Here is a 14,766-nt window from a genome sequence, read left to right on the forward strand (position 1 = left end):
TTAACACCTCATTTTATAATATACCAAACATCAAAACTTCTATTTTTTTTTTTTACAACTTCATTTAAATATTATTTCTTTATAATTTTTTATTCCTTTTTTTGTTTTTATTTTTTTCATTCTCTCTCTCTCTCTCTGGTCTCACTGTCTCTCTCTCTCCCTCTCGGTCTTACTGTCTCTCCCTCTCTCCTTCTCAGTCTCACTATATCAACCTAGCAATCATACCCACCGTCAGCCACTAGCCACCACAATTCCAACGACCATCACAACGACAGAGCCCCACGTCAATCAAGTCGATGACCCATGCCGATGAGACCGATCAACTCGACAATCCATACCAGTCACATCAATGATCCATAAACCCAAACTCATGTACTCAAAGCCACAAACCCAGACCCACATAATCGCTGGAGCACATCAAACCACGGCCCATGGCCATCGTTGAAGCATAATCATCGATGGAGCACACTCATTGGCAAACCATCGACAAAGCACAAAGAGAGAAGAGAGAAGAAAGAAGTGAGAGAGGAAAGAGAAAGATAGAAGAGAGAGTCGTTGAGGTGTATAAAATGGAATTTTTCTTTTACAATCCAGCTATGGTGCGGTCTCAAATATAAGATTGTACTATAGCTGAATCTTAAAAATTTTAAAATTTAGCAGCTTTAATGTAGAGGTGTTTTTATCTCAAAAATGCTAAAAAAATAGAATTTTTTTTTTTAATTTTTTGCATTTAAGAGCTTTAATATGAATGCTCTAAGAGAGTTGTTGAAAAAGATGTGTGAAAGGATGTTATTCTAGAATTATTGATATAAAGTTTTTTTCTACAACCAAGAAAAAAAAAATCGTTTGTCATACAAAATTTGGACCCATTTCATTTGGCTTCAAATAAAAAAAATCTAATGCATTATTTGGATATATATATATATATATATATTTTTTTTTTGTTAGATCCAAGTTACACCTGGTGTAACTCTAAGCAATGTTACACCATCCAATAACTTGTTATTAAATTCATATTTTGAAAATCTCACTATTGGATTACATGTTCTATATGTTTTTAATATGATGCTAAAAGCTCGAAAATGTGTTAAAACACAAGAGCTGTTTAGACCCCCAAGTTAAATTACGGCTTTATTGATTTTACTCTAACTTAATACTAAGTGCGGAATAGAGTAAATGCAAGCGAATAAACAAACAAATTGCTCTAACTATAATCATAATAACACAGCAGTAAAATGAAAGGTAAAAGAGTAGGAAAGAACAATGTAAACACAAGATAACACGCCAATGTGTTATCAAAGAGGAAACCGAAGAACTAGGCGAAAAACCTCTTCGCCGCCCTTTAAGCAGTAATCGATCTACTAAACAATCAGTTGGGATACATAGGATGGCAAGAGACCCTCCAAGCCTAATCTACTCAATGCACCTAAGCCCTCCAAGCTTCTACTCCAACAAGGCTTCTCAGAACCATGTCTTGTCTAACTCTCCGAATCCCGCAATATGCCCGATTGCATCTGCCAAAGCCTGACTTCTTCTACTGCTTCCCAGCAGCACCAAAACCTCACTGAACACTCTGAAAAGGTGTGGTAAGTGTTTGGGCTATCAACCTCTCAATGGTATGGAAATGGAGAGGTAGGAGTTGAGGAAAATCCACAAGCAATTGTGTAGAGAAATGTGGGTATAACAATCTCTAACTCTCAAGGTTTGTCGCTAGGGTTTTCTCTTAGAAGTACTCCTCAACATATGTGGGTAATGTGGATATATATAGTGTGGATATAGAAAATGTGTATCAGATAAGACAATCTGGCAAAATAGAATGTTTCACGGGTGTTTTGCAGGAAGGCCTTACCCGCGAGATACTTGTGAAAACTAGCTGTCTCCATCTTGTCCTGACTGTTTGCATTCTAGACATGTGTAGGGCATATGCTTTACTTTGTGAGATGCTTAGTTGCGAGCTACCCGCGAAAACACCCTAGTCTTCAATTTGCCTAGGGTCTTCACACTCTCTCTCTCTCTCTCTCACACACAATCCTTACAATGAAATCCCATAAATAATACAAGGTACAAAAGATTGAACATAATTACAATCAAATTTGGCACGAAATAAAAGCCAACAAAACACATAATTATAAATTACAACTTTACAGACGCCAATTTTTATACCAATCAGATGTTATTTACTATCAATTCACAAATTCATATTTTATGAAATATTTTAAACTACAAAAACTTGAATTTAAACAATTGATTGATGACATGACTATTGATCTTTGATCACCTTGAAATTTTGCAAATTTGGAGAATATACAAAGATAATATAATCAATGATTGATTTATTAAAATTTGCATCCAATTAAAAAATATTGAGTAGTGTAATATTAAAGCATCTCCAATGGTATAGCTAAAGGCAAAATATTCTTTATAATAGAGAATGAGACCAAAAAAAGGGTCTCCAATAGATTCTCTAAACTCTAAATTCTAAAAAAATTTTGGCTCATGAACAGTAGCTCATCAAATCTGATGGGCTACTGTTCATTCTTCAAATTTTTTTTTTCTATTATAATAATCATGTGTGAAATAAAAAAATATTGGAAGATGTGTAGTTGTTAAAAAAATAAATAAATAATAAATGAAGGAATAATATTTAAATGAGATAGAAAATGAGATAGAGAATCGATTGAAAAGTGTATTTGAAAAAATTGGTAGATAAAAGGTAAAAATCACTATTCATTCTCCAAACAGTACAAAAATTTAAGGAATTACACATTTTCTAAACCATTGAATTTTAGTAAATCCAACGGTAAAAAAAATGCACTCATTAATACTGATATTCTAATAAAGATCTCATTTATTATCCTTATTTATAATATTCTATACCTATCTCTAATCCCAAAAATAAGTATATTTTTCTCTATGCTCTCTCTTTCTCATCCACTACACGTTTCTCTCTCCTCCATTGCTCTTCCACCTCCATTTCTATAAGGATCCACCTCCACAGCCACATAGAATCTAATAGAAAAAATCTGAGACAATAAAGTCTAGTGACAACTACTGATTCATTAGAACCGAAGCATGTAGCAATTATTTTGATACATTATCATGTGGAATGGTACGGAGGATATAGAAGCATCACTACTGTCCTAGTTCACAACAAGAATCAAAGTTATTATCCTTATTAAAAAAAATGTAATATAACATTGATCACTATTATCATTGATGTCATTGAACAGGTTTTGGCTATTTGCAAAACATATTACATTTTTTAGTTTGGACACGTTTAAAGAAACTTGTTCGATGACATCGATGGTAATATTAATAAAGAAAGATTTAAAGCCAAAACTTGTTCACTATTACCATTGATGTCATTGAACAAGTTTTGGCTATTAGCAAAATATATTACATTTTGCTACGATTAATGAATGACCTGTCACTGTGTGAGGGTTGAAAACCGTGCAAGTTTGGCTCTGAGACACATGGCATATAAGCTGGGGTTGTGTACCAGGGCTTCTAATATTTGGTCTCTGCCTTCCTTTTTCGGTGATAAACAGAAGGTTAACTTTGTTGGAGTTTGTGGATTTAATGGTATTTAATGCCAAATCTCACATTTTATCCTAATAATAACTTTGATTCTTGTTGTGAACTAGGCCTGCAGTGATGCTTCAATATCCTCCGTACCATTCCACATGATAATGTATCAAAATAATTGCTACATACCTCGGTTCTAATGAATAAGTAGTTGTCACTAGACTTTGTTGTCTCGGATTTTTTGTATTAGATTTTATGTGGCTGTGGTGTGGAAGTGGAACCTTATGAAAATGGGAGGTGGAGGAGCAATGGAGGAGAGAGAAACGTGTAGTGGATGAGAAAGAGACACCAATATACCTATTTTTGGGATTAGAGATAAGTATGAAATGTTATAAATAAGAATAATAAATGAGATCCTTGTTAAAATATCAGCATTAATAAGTGCATTTTTTTTACCGTTGAATCTACTTAAATCCAATATATGGTTTAGGAAATGTATAACTCTTTACACCAGATATAACTTGAACCTATCTCATATATATTAATAATTTGATAATAAGAATGATGGAATTCAAACCTTCATTTTCTTTAGGAAAAATAACACTTTGCCCACTTATGATTTGTCCAAAAAATACTTTGCCTACATGTGATTTAAAAATTGGCACTTTATCCATATGAGGTTAGCTTTATTTATCTATCATTACCCACCTCTATTAAAAACATGGGTAAATTTGTATTTTTGTTACTCTTTTATGTCTTTCTCCTCTCAAAACATAAAAAAACTAAAAAATTGAGGGAAAAGAAGATCTAAAAGTTAGGTTTTGTAAAAATTAAAACTTAATTTTTACATCTTCTTTTCATGTATAAACTTCTAAATCTTCTATTTTAACACATTAAAAATTGAAAAAAATCAATTGAGTTCACCAGGTCTTATTCTTAGACGCATCACAGCTTAAGCTAAATTCACATACAGAAAACGCATAATTTAGTTGATATTCGTGGAGCATATCCTAGATATTCGTGAGTCATATCCTGCAATATGTAAAAACAAATATCCTTAAAACAATTGAAGACTTCCTACTGAGCAAAAAGACCCTAAACAGAAATGTTTATTATTACTCATAAAGTCGACAGATGGCTTGGACTAATGCCATCACTAAGGAGTAAGGACAGCTTCTTAATCAATTGCCAAACTTTTCGTCAAAAGAACATTTAAGGACAATTTAATTATTCATAATTTTATACTTTAGCGTCAATTAAAAAAAAAAAACACACAATATAAAAAATAGAAAACTTAATTGTTCATTGCATACTAAGAAAAAAAATAATACTAATAAGTTAATGCAAGTAAGTTACCATTCTACCCTTACAAAAATTCAAAAATTACAAAACTTAAAAATAAAAAAATAAAAATAAAAAATCTTTTTCTATACCAACCGATATTACCCGAAATTGGCTGGTATGGCTGGTACAGTCGGTATTCAAACTAGTATGAAACGTTGGCGTTTCAATACTGGTACGGTATTGACTACATTGGTTTAACTCCCAGTAGAATTTGCTTGCTTTGGCAATAGCAAATGCAAAAACTTTCATGTCAACACCCCGCACTCTTTGAGAGTAGAAAATGCATAATTTCAATTTTTAATGTGTTAAAATAGAACATCTAAAAGTTGATACATGAAAAGAATATGTAAAAGTTAGGTTTTAATTTTTACAAAACTTAACTTTTAGATCTTATTTTCTCTTGATTTTTTAGGTTTTTATGTTTTGAGAGGAGAGAGATATAAAATGGTAATAAAAATATAAATTTATCTTTGTTTTTAACAAATATGGGTAACGGGAGACAAACAGTGCTAACCTCAGGTGGGTAAAATGTTAATTTTTAAGTTACAGGTAAGCAAAGTATTTTTAAGGCAAATCATAGGTGGGCAAAATGTAATTTCTCATTTCATTTATTAAATTACACTACTATATGTAAGTACTATTCTTAGGAACCCCAATTTTATCTTGAAAAAGTTTAGAAAAACAATTTCAACGTCATAAATTTTGCTATTAGTTTGAGTTGATTAACGTGAGCAAACAGATAAAAAATTGATGAGTCCTACGATGGACCACTTAAACAAATTATAGGAAAAAACGATGGCAAATAGTGCGGTCATAAAAGATCTGTCTTTTCTCGTACCAACCAATTGCAAATATATGTATAGTTGTCAAAATATGATCGGTAACCGATTCCAAAAAATATGTGGTTTCACATTTGAATTGTGAACTCGTGAACCACGTGGTCATAGTCATATCATAAATGCTGAGTTCTCAGCAACGCCTTTAAGTACTAAGCTCTCAAAGCAGTCCTCCTCTCTATCCCTTCATTTGCACACACAATTGGTCATGGCTTCGCTTCTTCAACCAAATGCTAGAAATCTTGAACCTAACCAAAACTCCGAAACTCTGAGTTCCACAGCTTTAGAAGTGGAAATCATAAATAATCCAATGCAAAGCAACAGAGGTGGAAACGTTGTTGTTAGAAGTATGGGGGATGAGGATGGTGTTTTCTTGACATGGGAGGATTTGTGGGTGACTGTTAATGGAAAGAAAGGTAGCAAATCAATACTGGAGGGTGTGACTGGTTATGCACGACCAGGGGAGCTCTTGGCCATAATGGGTCCTTCTGGTTGTGGCAAGTCTACCCTCCTTGATACATTAGCAGGTATATCATCTTTTTTTTGTTTGCCTAAAATACTATTTACACCTTTTAAGTTTAACATTACTTCTAACTTTTAAGTCCCCGTTTAGTAAAGACTATTTTTGCTAATTTATTTTATTATTTAATTTATTTTTACTAATATTCATGAATCTCACTGTATTTTTTGATACTATTTATGAGTTTTACTATACTATTTAAATTAATTTTTACTTTTATGTACAGTACTTTTAACAAAAAATTTGCAATTTCAGCAAAATAAGCAAATTTCAAACAAACCCTAAATTTGTTTTTTTAACTAAGAAAATTCACAAATTTATACGATCTCTTGCATTGAAACAATATTTATGCACTCATTTCGTTAATATCTATTAGAATTTTCCTGTACAACTATATAAAAAATGTAGTTATTTGGACCAAAAAATAGAAAAATTATGTGGTTTTCAGATGGGTTAACGATGAAAATGTGATGAACTATAATGGAAAGGAGCATGTTGACATCGTTGTAATAGTTGAGGGCATAGTTGAAGGCCTCTGCAAGTTCCTCTTACTAGCAATTTGAGATGCATGTCTCCTAATTTTGTAAGGAAGAAGATGAAATATATACATATACATATATATATATATATATAGAACATTATGTGTGTGCCCACAACTGTTTTTCACCCAACGAGGTTGTTAAGTGCTTGTATTCCATTACTTTGCAAGTTTGAGGTTGTGGGTTCGACTATTAGCAAGCTTGACTATTACTTGAGTGGTCCTAGACAATATCAAATTCGGATTTAAGTGGGTTGGAGTAGTGACCACACTTGCCAACCCCTTTTTCTTCAATTATAATCTTCTTTTTAAAAGAAAGCTATTTTTTAGGGGCAAAAAAACCCTGCTTAAGCAATTATGTTACTACTTTTGCATATACTATGAGAACCAACAAGAAAAATGTCAATGTCAGAAAAGAAATTGAATGCCCACCACACAATATTATTTTGCTAGAAATTGGGTTTTTTTTTTAATTAAAAAAAAAAAACACAATTCAGAAAATATAAGCAAATATGATTTGACAATTCAGAAGAGCATTGTTATATATAGGCTGAGTTATACTCTAGTTGAAATTTTGTTTTAAAAACACAATTTTATTTATTAATATGAAACGTTGAAATAGTACTTTAAAAATACAATTTCACAATTATAAGTTATAACTAAAAGCATGATTTCCGCGATTTGTTCATACATGTAGTGTGTAACTATTATCACTCATTGACAAATGTCTAAATAGTCTTTTATGGCAGGAAGATTAGGTTCAAACACAAGGCAGTTGGGGAAAATTCTAATCAATGGCCATAAACAGAAACTGGCTTTTGGAACATCGGTAAGAGATAAAAGGAAAAAAAAAAAAAAAAAAAATTCTTCTCCTTATCAAATCAAAGAGAATATTTTCTTTAAAGAAATTAGAGTTTGACTTGGGTCCATTCTAGTGAATTGGACGAACAAGATTTAGAAACACGTGTGTCTAAAATTGTTTGCATGTCTACACCATGTCTTGTCTAGTGCACTAAGTGATGAAAGTTTTGCCAATAAATTAGTTTAATTATTCTTAGCCATTTAAACATACTAGTTTAATTTTTACCTTAACCTAAATATAGGCATATCTAACACAAGATGATACCTTGATGACAACTTTAACGGTGAGAGAAGCTGTGTATTACTCGGCTCAGCTCCAACTCCCAGACTCCATGTCAATGTCAGAGAAGAAGGAGAGAGCAGAGATGACAATAAAAGAAATGGGGTTACAAGATGCCATGAACACAAGAATTGGTGGGTGGGGAGTCAAAGGTATCAGTGGTGGGCAAAAGAGAAGAGTGAGCATTTGCATAGAGATCCTGACACGCCCAAAGCTTCTCTTCCTTGATGAACCAACAAGTGGACTTGACAGTGCAGCATCATATTATGTGATGAGCAGAATTGCAAAGTTAGATCAATGGGATGGAATTAGAAGGACTGTAGTTGCATCCATTCATCAGCCCAGCAGTGAGGTCTTCCAACTCTTTCACAATCTTTGCCTTTTGTCGTCAGGGAGAACAGTGTACTTTGGTCCTGCTTCAGAAGCAACTGAGGTAAGTTCTCTAATGTTTTTGAAGTGTGTGTGTATATATATACATATTCACTTGTTGTTGCAATTAATATACAACTAAAGTTTCACACTTTCAATTTCATGTAGTTTTTTGCTTTAAATGGCTTTCCTTGCCCGACTCTCCAAAATCCATCTGATCACTTCCTTAAAACCATAAACAAGGATTTTGAAAAGGTAAGTGACCCTTGGCTCTTATGTTCGGTAGTTTGTTGATATTAAATTTTGTTTGTGTCCTTAACCTTTAACCTTTATCTCAAAATTGACCTTATATTTTAAATGCTTCATTTTGGCCATTACATTTTCAAAATTGTTTTAAAAAATTCCTTATAATTGGATGAAAATATTGACATGACAAACTAAATTCATGCTATGTCATAGGTTGCAACACATAAGAATAAATATGAAACAAAGGTCAAAGGTTGAATACCAAATATGTAATTTAACCTATTATCAATGGCAGTTTAGTAGGTGAACTGGTTAATTAATGTCTTTTTATAGATACTTATCCTCCATTTTGTTTGGAATAGAGTGAGTTCATTTGGTTTAAAATATAATTAATATCCTGTACATAGAAGATCATGGCACTAGATACATATACTATACAACACATTAGTAATAATTAATTTGAACCATGAAATAAATCAATTTTAAATAGAGGTGATTTTCCTTTCAACTTAGTCTTTTGCAAGTACTTATCTTCGAAACACCTCCTTATAAATCTAATATTTTTTTTTTTTTGGATATAAATCTTTTGTAGGATCTTGAGAAAGGTTCAGATGGAGGAATACCTACAGAAGAAGCAATAGAGTCTCTTAGAAAGTCATATAAATCATCTGAAACTTACCAACAAGTTCAAAGACAAGTAGCAAAAATTTGTAAACAGGTAATTAATTAAGCAAGAAATTAATCTTACAGTCTAATTTACACAGCATATACAAATAATCTTTTCTAAATCAATTACAAAAAAAAACAAATAACAAAATTAATGAGTGAAAAATTTATGTTGGTTTCAGGATTGTGGAACATTAGAGATGAAGAGAAGCCATGCTGGCTTCGTTACTCAGTGTCTTGTTCTTACGAAAAGGTCTTTTGTGAATATGTTCCGTGATCTAGGCTATTACTGGTTGCGGCTAGCTATTTATGTTGCATTAGCTATAGGCCTAGCCACTGTGTTTTATGATGTTGGCTATAGTTATGGATCAATTCAGGTAATTCTTAAGAGAGATATATTAAATATTAATTCCTTATACATATGATATATAATGCAAATTAGGATCAATTCAAAAGCTAAATTAATCATTGCAAATTTTTTTTTTTTCAGGCTAGAGGTTCACTGATCATGTTTGTATCTTCATTCTTAACTTTCATGTCCATCGGTGGATTCCCTTCTTTTGTGGAGGACATGAAGGTTTGCTTTGTTTCTCATTTAAATATTAATTAGGGGTGTGCAGAAAACCAACCGACTTGCCAAACCTGACCCAACCCAACCCAACCTGCCGGGTTGGGTCGGTTTTTAAGGCTTAGTGGGTTGGGTTGGGTTACAAAATTTTTTTTATAGCGGGTCGGGTTGGATTTGGGTCATAAAATTACAAACCCGCCAAACCCGACCCAACCCACCCATATTTAATATATATTTAAAATATATTATATATTTAATAATTTTTAATATAATATATTATATAATTAATAAAATTTTTAAAATAATCAGTTCTTCTTATCCTATATAAAACCCAATTAGTTTACACAAACCCTAATAAATTACTATTGTTGTTTAGTCATTAGTATTGTTTGCCTTTAAGGAGTTACATTGATACTAATCTTTATGTTTTTTTAATATATTAATATTTATATTTTTTTCTACTCAATTTAACAATAATAATAATAATAATAATTTGTTAAACCCATGGATTCAACCCAACCCATGTAGGTTGGGTTGGGTTGGGTTAGGTTGGATTATGTGATGGGTTGGGTTGGGTTGAATTTTTTTTGACCCACCATGGTGGATTGGGTCAAAAAATCTCCTCAACCCGACCCAAACCGACCCATGCACACCCCTATTAATCAATTTTATGTACATAGATCTACTTCCTTTCTCTAAATCAACAAAAAATTGTAGTGACGAGCCCAGCTTGCCTGTTACTAATAAATCAAGTTTGATTGTTCGATTTTATAGATTAGAATGACATTAGAACTAATTCCATGATTTAGATGCAGCGGAAAGTGCAATTAATCCAAAATTTGAAGCTTTGTTAATGTCATACTCAATTATTTCACATGTTTTTTTTCCCCCTCCCATTTCTCCAGATATTTGAACGAGAAAGGTTAAATGGACATTATGGCACTGGTGCATTCGTTATAGGCAACACATTCTCGGCTCTTCCATTCTTGCTAGTGATTTCACTGATTCCAGGGGCAATAGCTTATTACCCTCCAGGACTTCAGAGAGATGCTGAACACTTTCTTTATTTTGCTGCTGTGTTATTTGCTTGCATGATGTTAGTTGAGAGCCTAATGATGACTGTTGCAAGCATGGTGCCTAATTTTTTGATGGGTATAATAACTGGTGCTGGAATTCAAGCGCTCATGGTATTAGTTGGTGGATTTTTTCGATATCCGAATGATCTTCCCAATCCATTTTGGAGATACCCATTGTACTACATTGCTTTCCACAAGTATGCATACCAAGGATTGTTCAAGAACGAGTTTGAAGGGCTAACATTTCCCAGAGATAATGCCGGGGGGCCAATCAATCTAAGAGGTGAAGAAATTTTGAGAGATACATGGCAAGTGGAAATGAGCTACTCTAAGTGGGTTGATCTTGCTATCTTGCTAGGAATGGTGGCTTTGTATCGACTTTTGTTCTTGGTTATCATCAAGACCATTGAAAACGTAAAGCCTATTGTTGCAAGTTTCATGTCAGCACGTTCCAAGCAAACAGCACAAGTCATGGTGAATCCTTTTAGTACACCCATGCATGGGGGGGCTATACAGCAGAGCTAGATGTTGTCGGTAATATTAGAAAATAATGTTATACAACTAACGAATAAGTCTGTTTTCTTTGATTGTTAATTTAAGGAAATGGACTATCTTCTACTAATGTTTGTTTTTTGTTTTGTTTTTAAATTTTTTTGCAAGCACATGTCTATTATAAACTGAATTATCCGGGTCCAAGACTCCAAGTATGTTGGTGTATTAATTATTATTAATGAAAAAAAAATGATGGTACATTGATATTTGATTGTGAGAAATTCTAGGATTTCCTTGATTTTACTTTTTTGTTTAATATATAATTTGGTAAATATAACATCATTGTTAAAAATGCTAAGAGGTACTAATTGAACCATAAAACTCTTAATCTTTTTTATTTTATTTTAAGATACTTACAATATGTTGCTTATCCCACAAAACTCTTTCTTTCTTAAGCACTTAGTACATAAGGAGATGTCAATTAAATTATACGATTTTTGACTAGCTCTTAATCTCTTTATTTTACCTATAACAAAGAAAGCTCATTTTATAATCAAGATTTTATTGTCTAGATTAGATAGTGTAAAGTGGCACAATTTTAAATGACTTGACACTGAATACAAATTTAGATTTATAATATTTAATACAAAGCATAAATGGATCAGTGTCAAATATAGATGTTAAGATTATATGTTATAAATTAGATAGTGTACAAGTGGAACAATTTTAAATGTTACACATTTGGATTTATAATCCTATTAACCTAACATGAAACTCTAAGGTAGGCGAATTGGATAATATGTGTGTAGTTTTTTTATTTAACATTTAGGTATAGTTACTATAAAGTTAAAATAACAAATTACTAAAACATAAGACATTTGTTTTGTTGGGGTTTATACCCTAAAATCCAATTTATTGGCATGTCATAAATAATTAAATTATTTAATTATATGAAATTATCTATAAATGAACTAATGAGACATTATCTTTGTCCATGAGATGCATAATATGTGATTTATGTGATTTAGTCATAGAAGATATAAATCATAAGTTCTTTATAAACTCATAATTTTAGTTCATAATCGGTGATAAAATTGGGCATTTCATCTGCGAAGACTATAACATATCAACTAAGAAGATTTGTCTTGATCATTCAGTGGAGACTTCTAGTTGATATATTGATATGTTTTAAGAGTTAAGACATATTGAACTAGACCGCTGTGAGATTTATTATTCTCCTAACGACTGTCAAATGAATAATAAATCTCACGACTTCTATTTACATCAACTCTAAATCCTAAAAGAATAATGAACTTGATCATGAGATATAAGTTGCTTTGATATATCAGAAATGAGATCTAAAGTCACGATCAAAACCTCAGTATGTTGGGCAGCCACATTTAATGTTGATGGAACATATATTCTCAAGATGGAATTCATAATCTGAGATATAAATTATTTCCTTAAGATAAGTTTAATGGGTTATGTTATTCAGAGTGTTGGACTCAACCACTTTAGTAAGGAATTACTAAAGCATATATTTATGAAATTGGATTTTATAAATATATGATGAATAACTTGAAGGATTAAACTAGGTACTCAAGAATTAAGATGTAGTAATCTTCAAAGTGGCAATCAACATTCATGACTTTGTAATACTACAAATATTTTAATAAAGGAGTTGCATGTATAATAAATTCTTGGGATTACTAATAAGGCTTAGAGTGTAGTTATATTCATATAGTAGTATTGAATATAATTAATGGTAACTTTAGACTTATCAAGAGTTGATAGAAAAGCCCAAGACCCATTGGAACTAGAGTCTTATTTGTTCCCTTTGGATTCTACTCCAAGCTACATATTAAAGCCCAATTGGAATGCCCAAAAGGTTAGTCCAATTAAATAATCAGTCAAATAAAATGAGAGAAACATACATAATTTCAATAAGGTTTTCATTAATATCATATAAGGAATGAAATGGTGTGTATGTGAGTATAAGCCACTCTCTTATTCTCCTATTGGAAACTGATTGAGCGATTACACTTCTTGGGCATTAAGTGAAATTAGAGTGAAGATTAAAAGTGTTCCCAAGTACTTCTAATCTTTTGTTTTGAATTTCATTGCATCAAGGTACGCTCTCTTGTTCTTAAATTTTGAAACTTACATAGTACATGTTATCAATTGCGAATGAAGTAGATCCGTTAATTTTCAATTGCGTATGTTTTTTATGCGATACAAACATGTATTTTTTTAACATGTTTTTCAATAATAATTAAAACATTTTGTTAAAAAAAAAAAAAAAAAAAACTAATGGTAAAAAACTAAAAATGAATGCTTATTTAAAATTCAAATTCACATAATAAATTGTGGCCCACATTTGTCGCACGGGTATGTTTTAGAAATATAATTAACAATTAGCTTTATTTCTAGAAATAAAACAAATTTGTATATTATAGTACCACATGTAGGGACTAGAATTGTGGCCCAAGCCCACTTAGAACAGTATAACCCAACACAACAAGCCCTAAACAATAGATTTGTACAAGAGTGAGTCTAATGAACAAGCTACAAAGGTGAGCAAATTCAGACTTAAGATTGACTAAGATAAGGTTATTTTTACAAGAGTAGGAGACATAAATTTAAAGTAAAAGCTGTCCTCAGGCAAGTCTGAGGATGAGTTGTTCATACAACGGTCAAGAATATTTTCTTTATGATGAGATTATGTATTCTTTTTTTTTTTTTTCTCTCTAGGTATTCTTTCCTTGAATAGTCCCCTTTGTCTCATCTCAACCTTCCATTTGTACAATTTCCAAGTAACCTTTTGGATGCTTGTCCTATCAAGACCCTTCTAGAGGTGGTAAAAAGGGTTGTGAGTTATGAAAACACTGTTCATGTGTCATTTCTTCATAAATGCGGCCAATTCAGTTAGTGTAGTGCATTAAATGTGGAGGTGGCAATCACCTTCCTAGATATTTCTTCTTTTTGTTACTTACACGGCTCTGTTGCCTTCCTTGGAGCTCTACTTTCTAGTATGGTTGATTACCTAAAGTATTTCCAAGGTGTCTCTGCTCCTCGAGAACCTCGATCCACAGGTTGGTTCCCCTTTTCTCCTTGGACTTCCTGTCTATGCGCATATAGATCTTTAATCATCCTTGGATGGCCCAAAGATGTGCTTGGATCACTTACTCCCACACCACACATTCTCAACAACTAAACAAATATAAATACTTTTTTTTTTTTTTTACTTATTATTATCATTAATTTTTTTTTTCTTTTGGATCAAGCTAAGTGAAAAAGGGTTTGGTTTACTTCCAGTAGTTTTTCAACTAGATATTTAATTAGTTTCTCTTTAAGATAGAATCATGTGGTAGGAAGTTTTAATCTCTATCAAATGTTTAGTTAATAGGTGATGTGACAATTTCTCATTAATATAAAAGAAGAGATG

At 32.0% G+C, this 14,766-nt stretch overlaps 1 protein-coding gene across 1 annotated transcript; it reads left to right on the forward strand.

Annotated features, from left to right (window-relative positions):
• Positions 1–5,874: 5,874 nt before the first annotated feature.
• On the forward strand, positions 5,875–11,451 carry LOC112038306 (ABC transporter G family member 1). The gene is made up of 8 exons (XM_024071107.2): positions 5,875–6,232; positions 7,513–7,592; positions 7,867–8,337; positions 8,442–8,528; positions 9,112–9,237; positions 9,368–9,562; positions 9,676–9,762; positions 10,659–11,451. The coding sequence occupies exons 1-8, from the start codon at positions 5,914–5,916 to the stop codon at positions 11,352–11,354; spliced, it is 2,061 nt and encodes a 686-aa protein (XP_023926875.1). The 5' UTR covers positions 5,875–5,913; the 3' UTR covers positions 11,355–11,451.
• Positions 11,452–14,766: the final 3,315 nt, after the last annotated feature.

The sequence above is a fragment of the Quercus suber genome, unplaced genomic scaffold (assembly GCF_002906115.3).
Source record: "Quercus suber isolate HL8 unplaced genomic scaffold, Cork oak 2.0 scaffold_792, whole genome shotgun sequence".
Taxonomy (NCBI): domain Eukaryota; kingdom Viridiplantae; phylum Streptophyta; class Magnoliopsida; order Fagales; family Fagaceae; genus Quercus; species Quercus suber.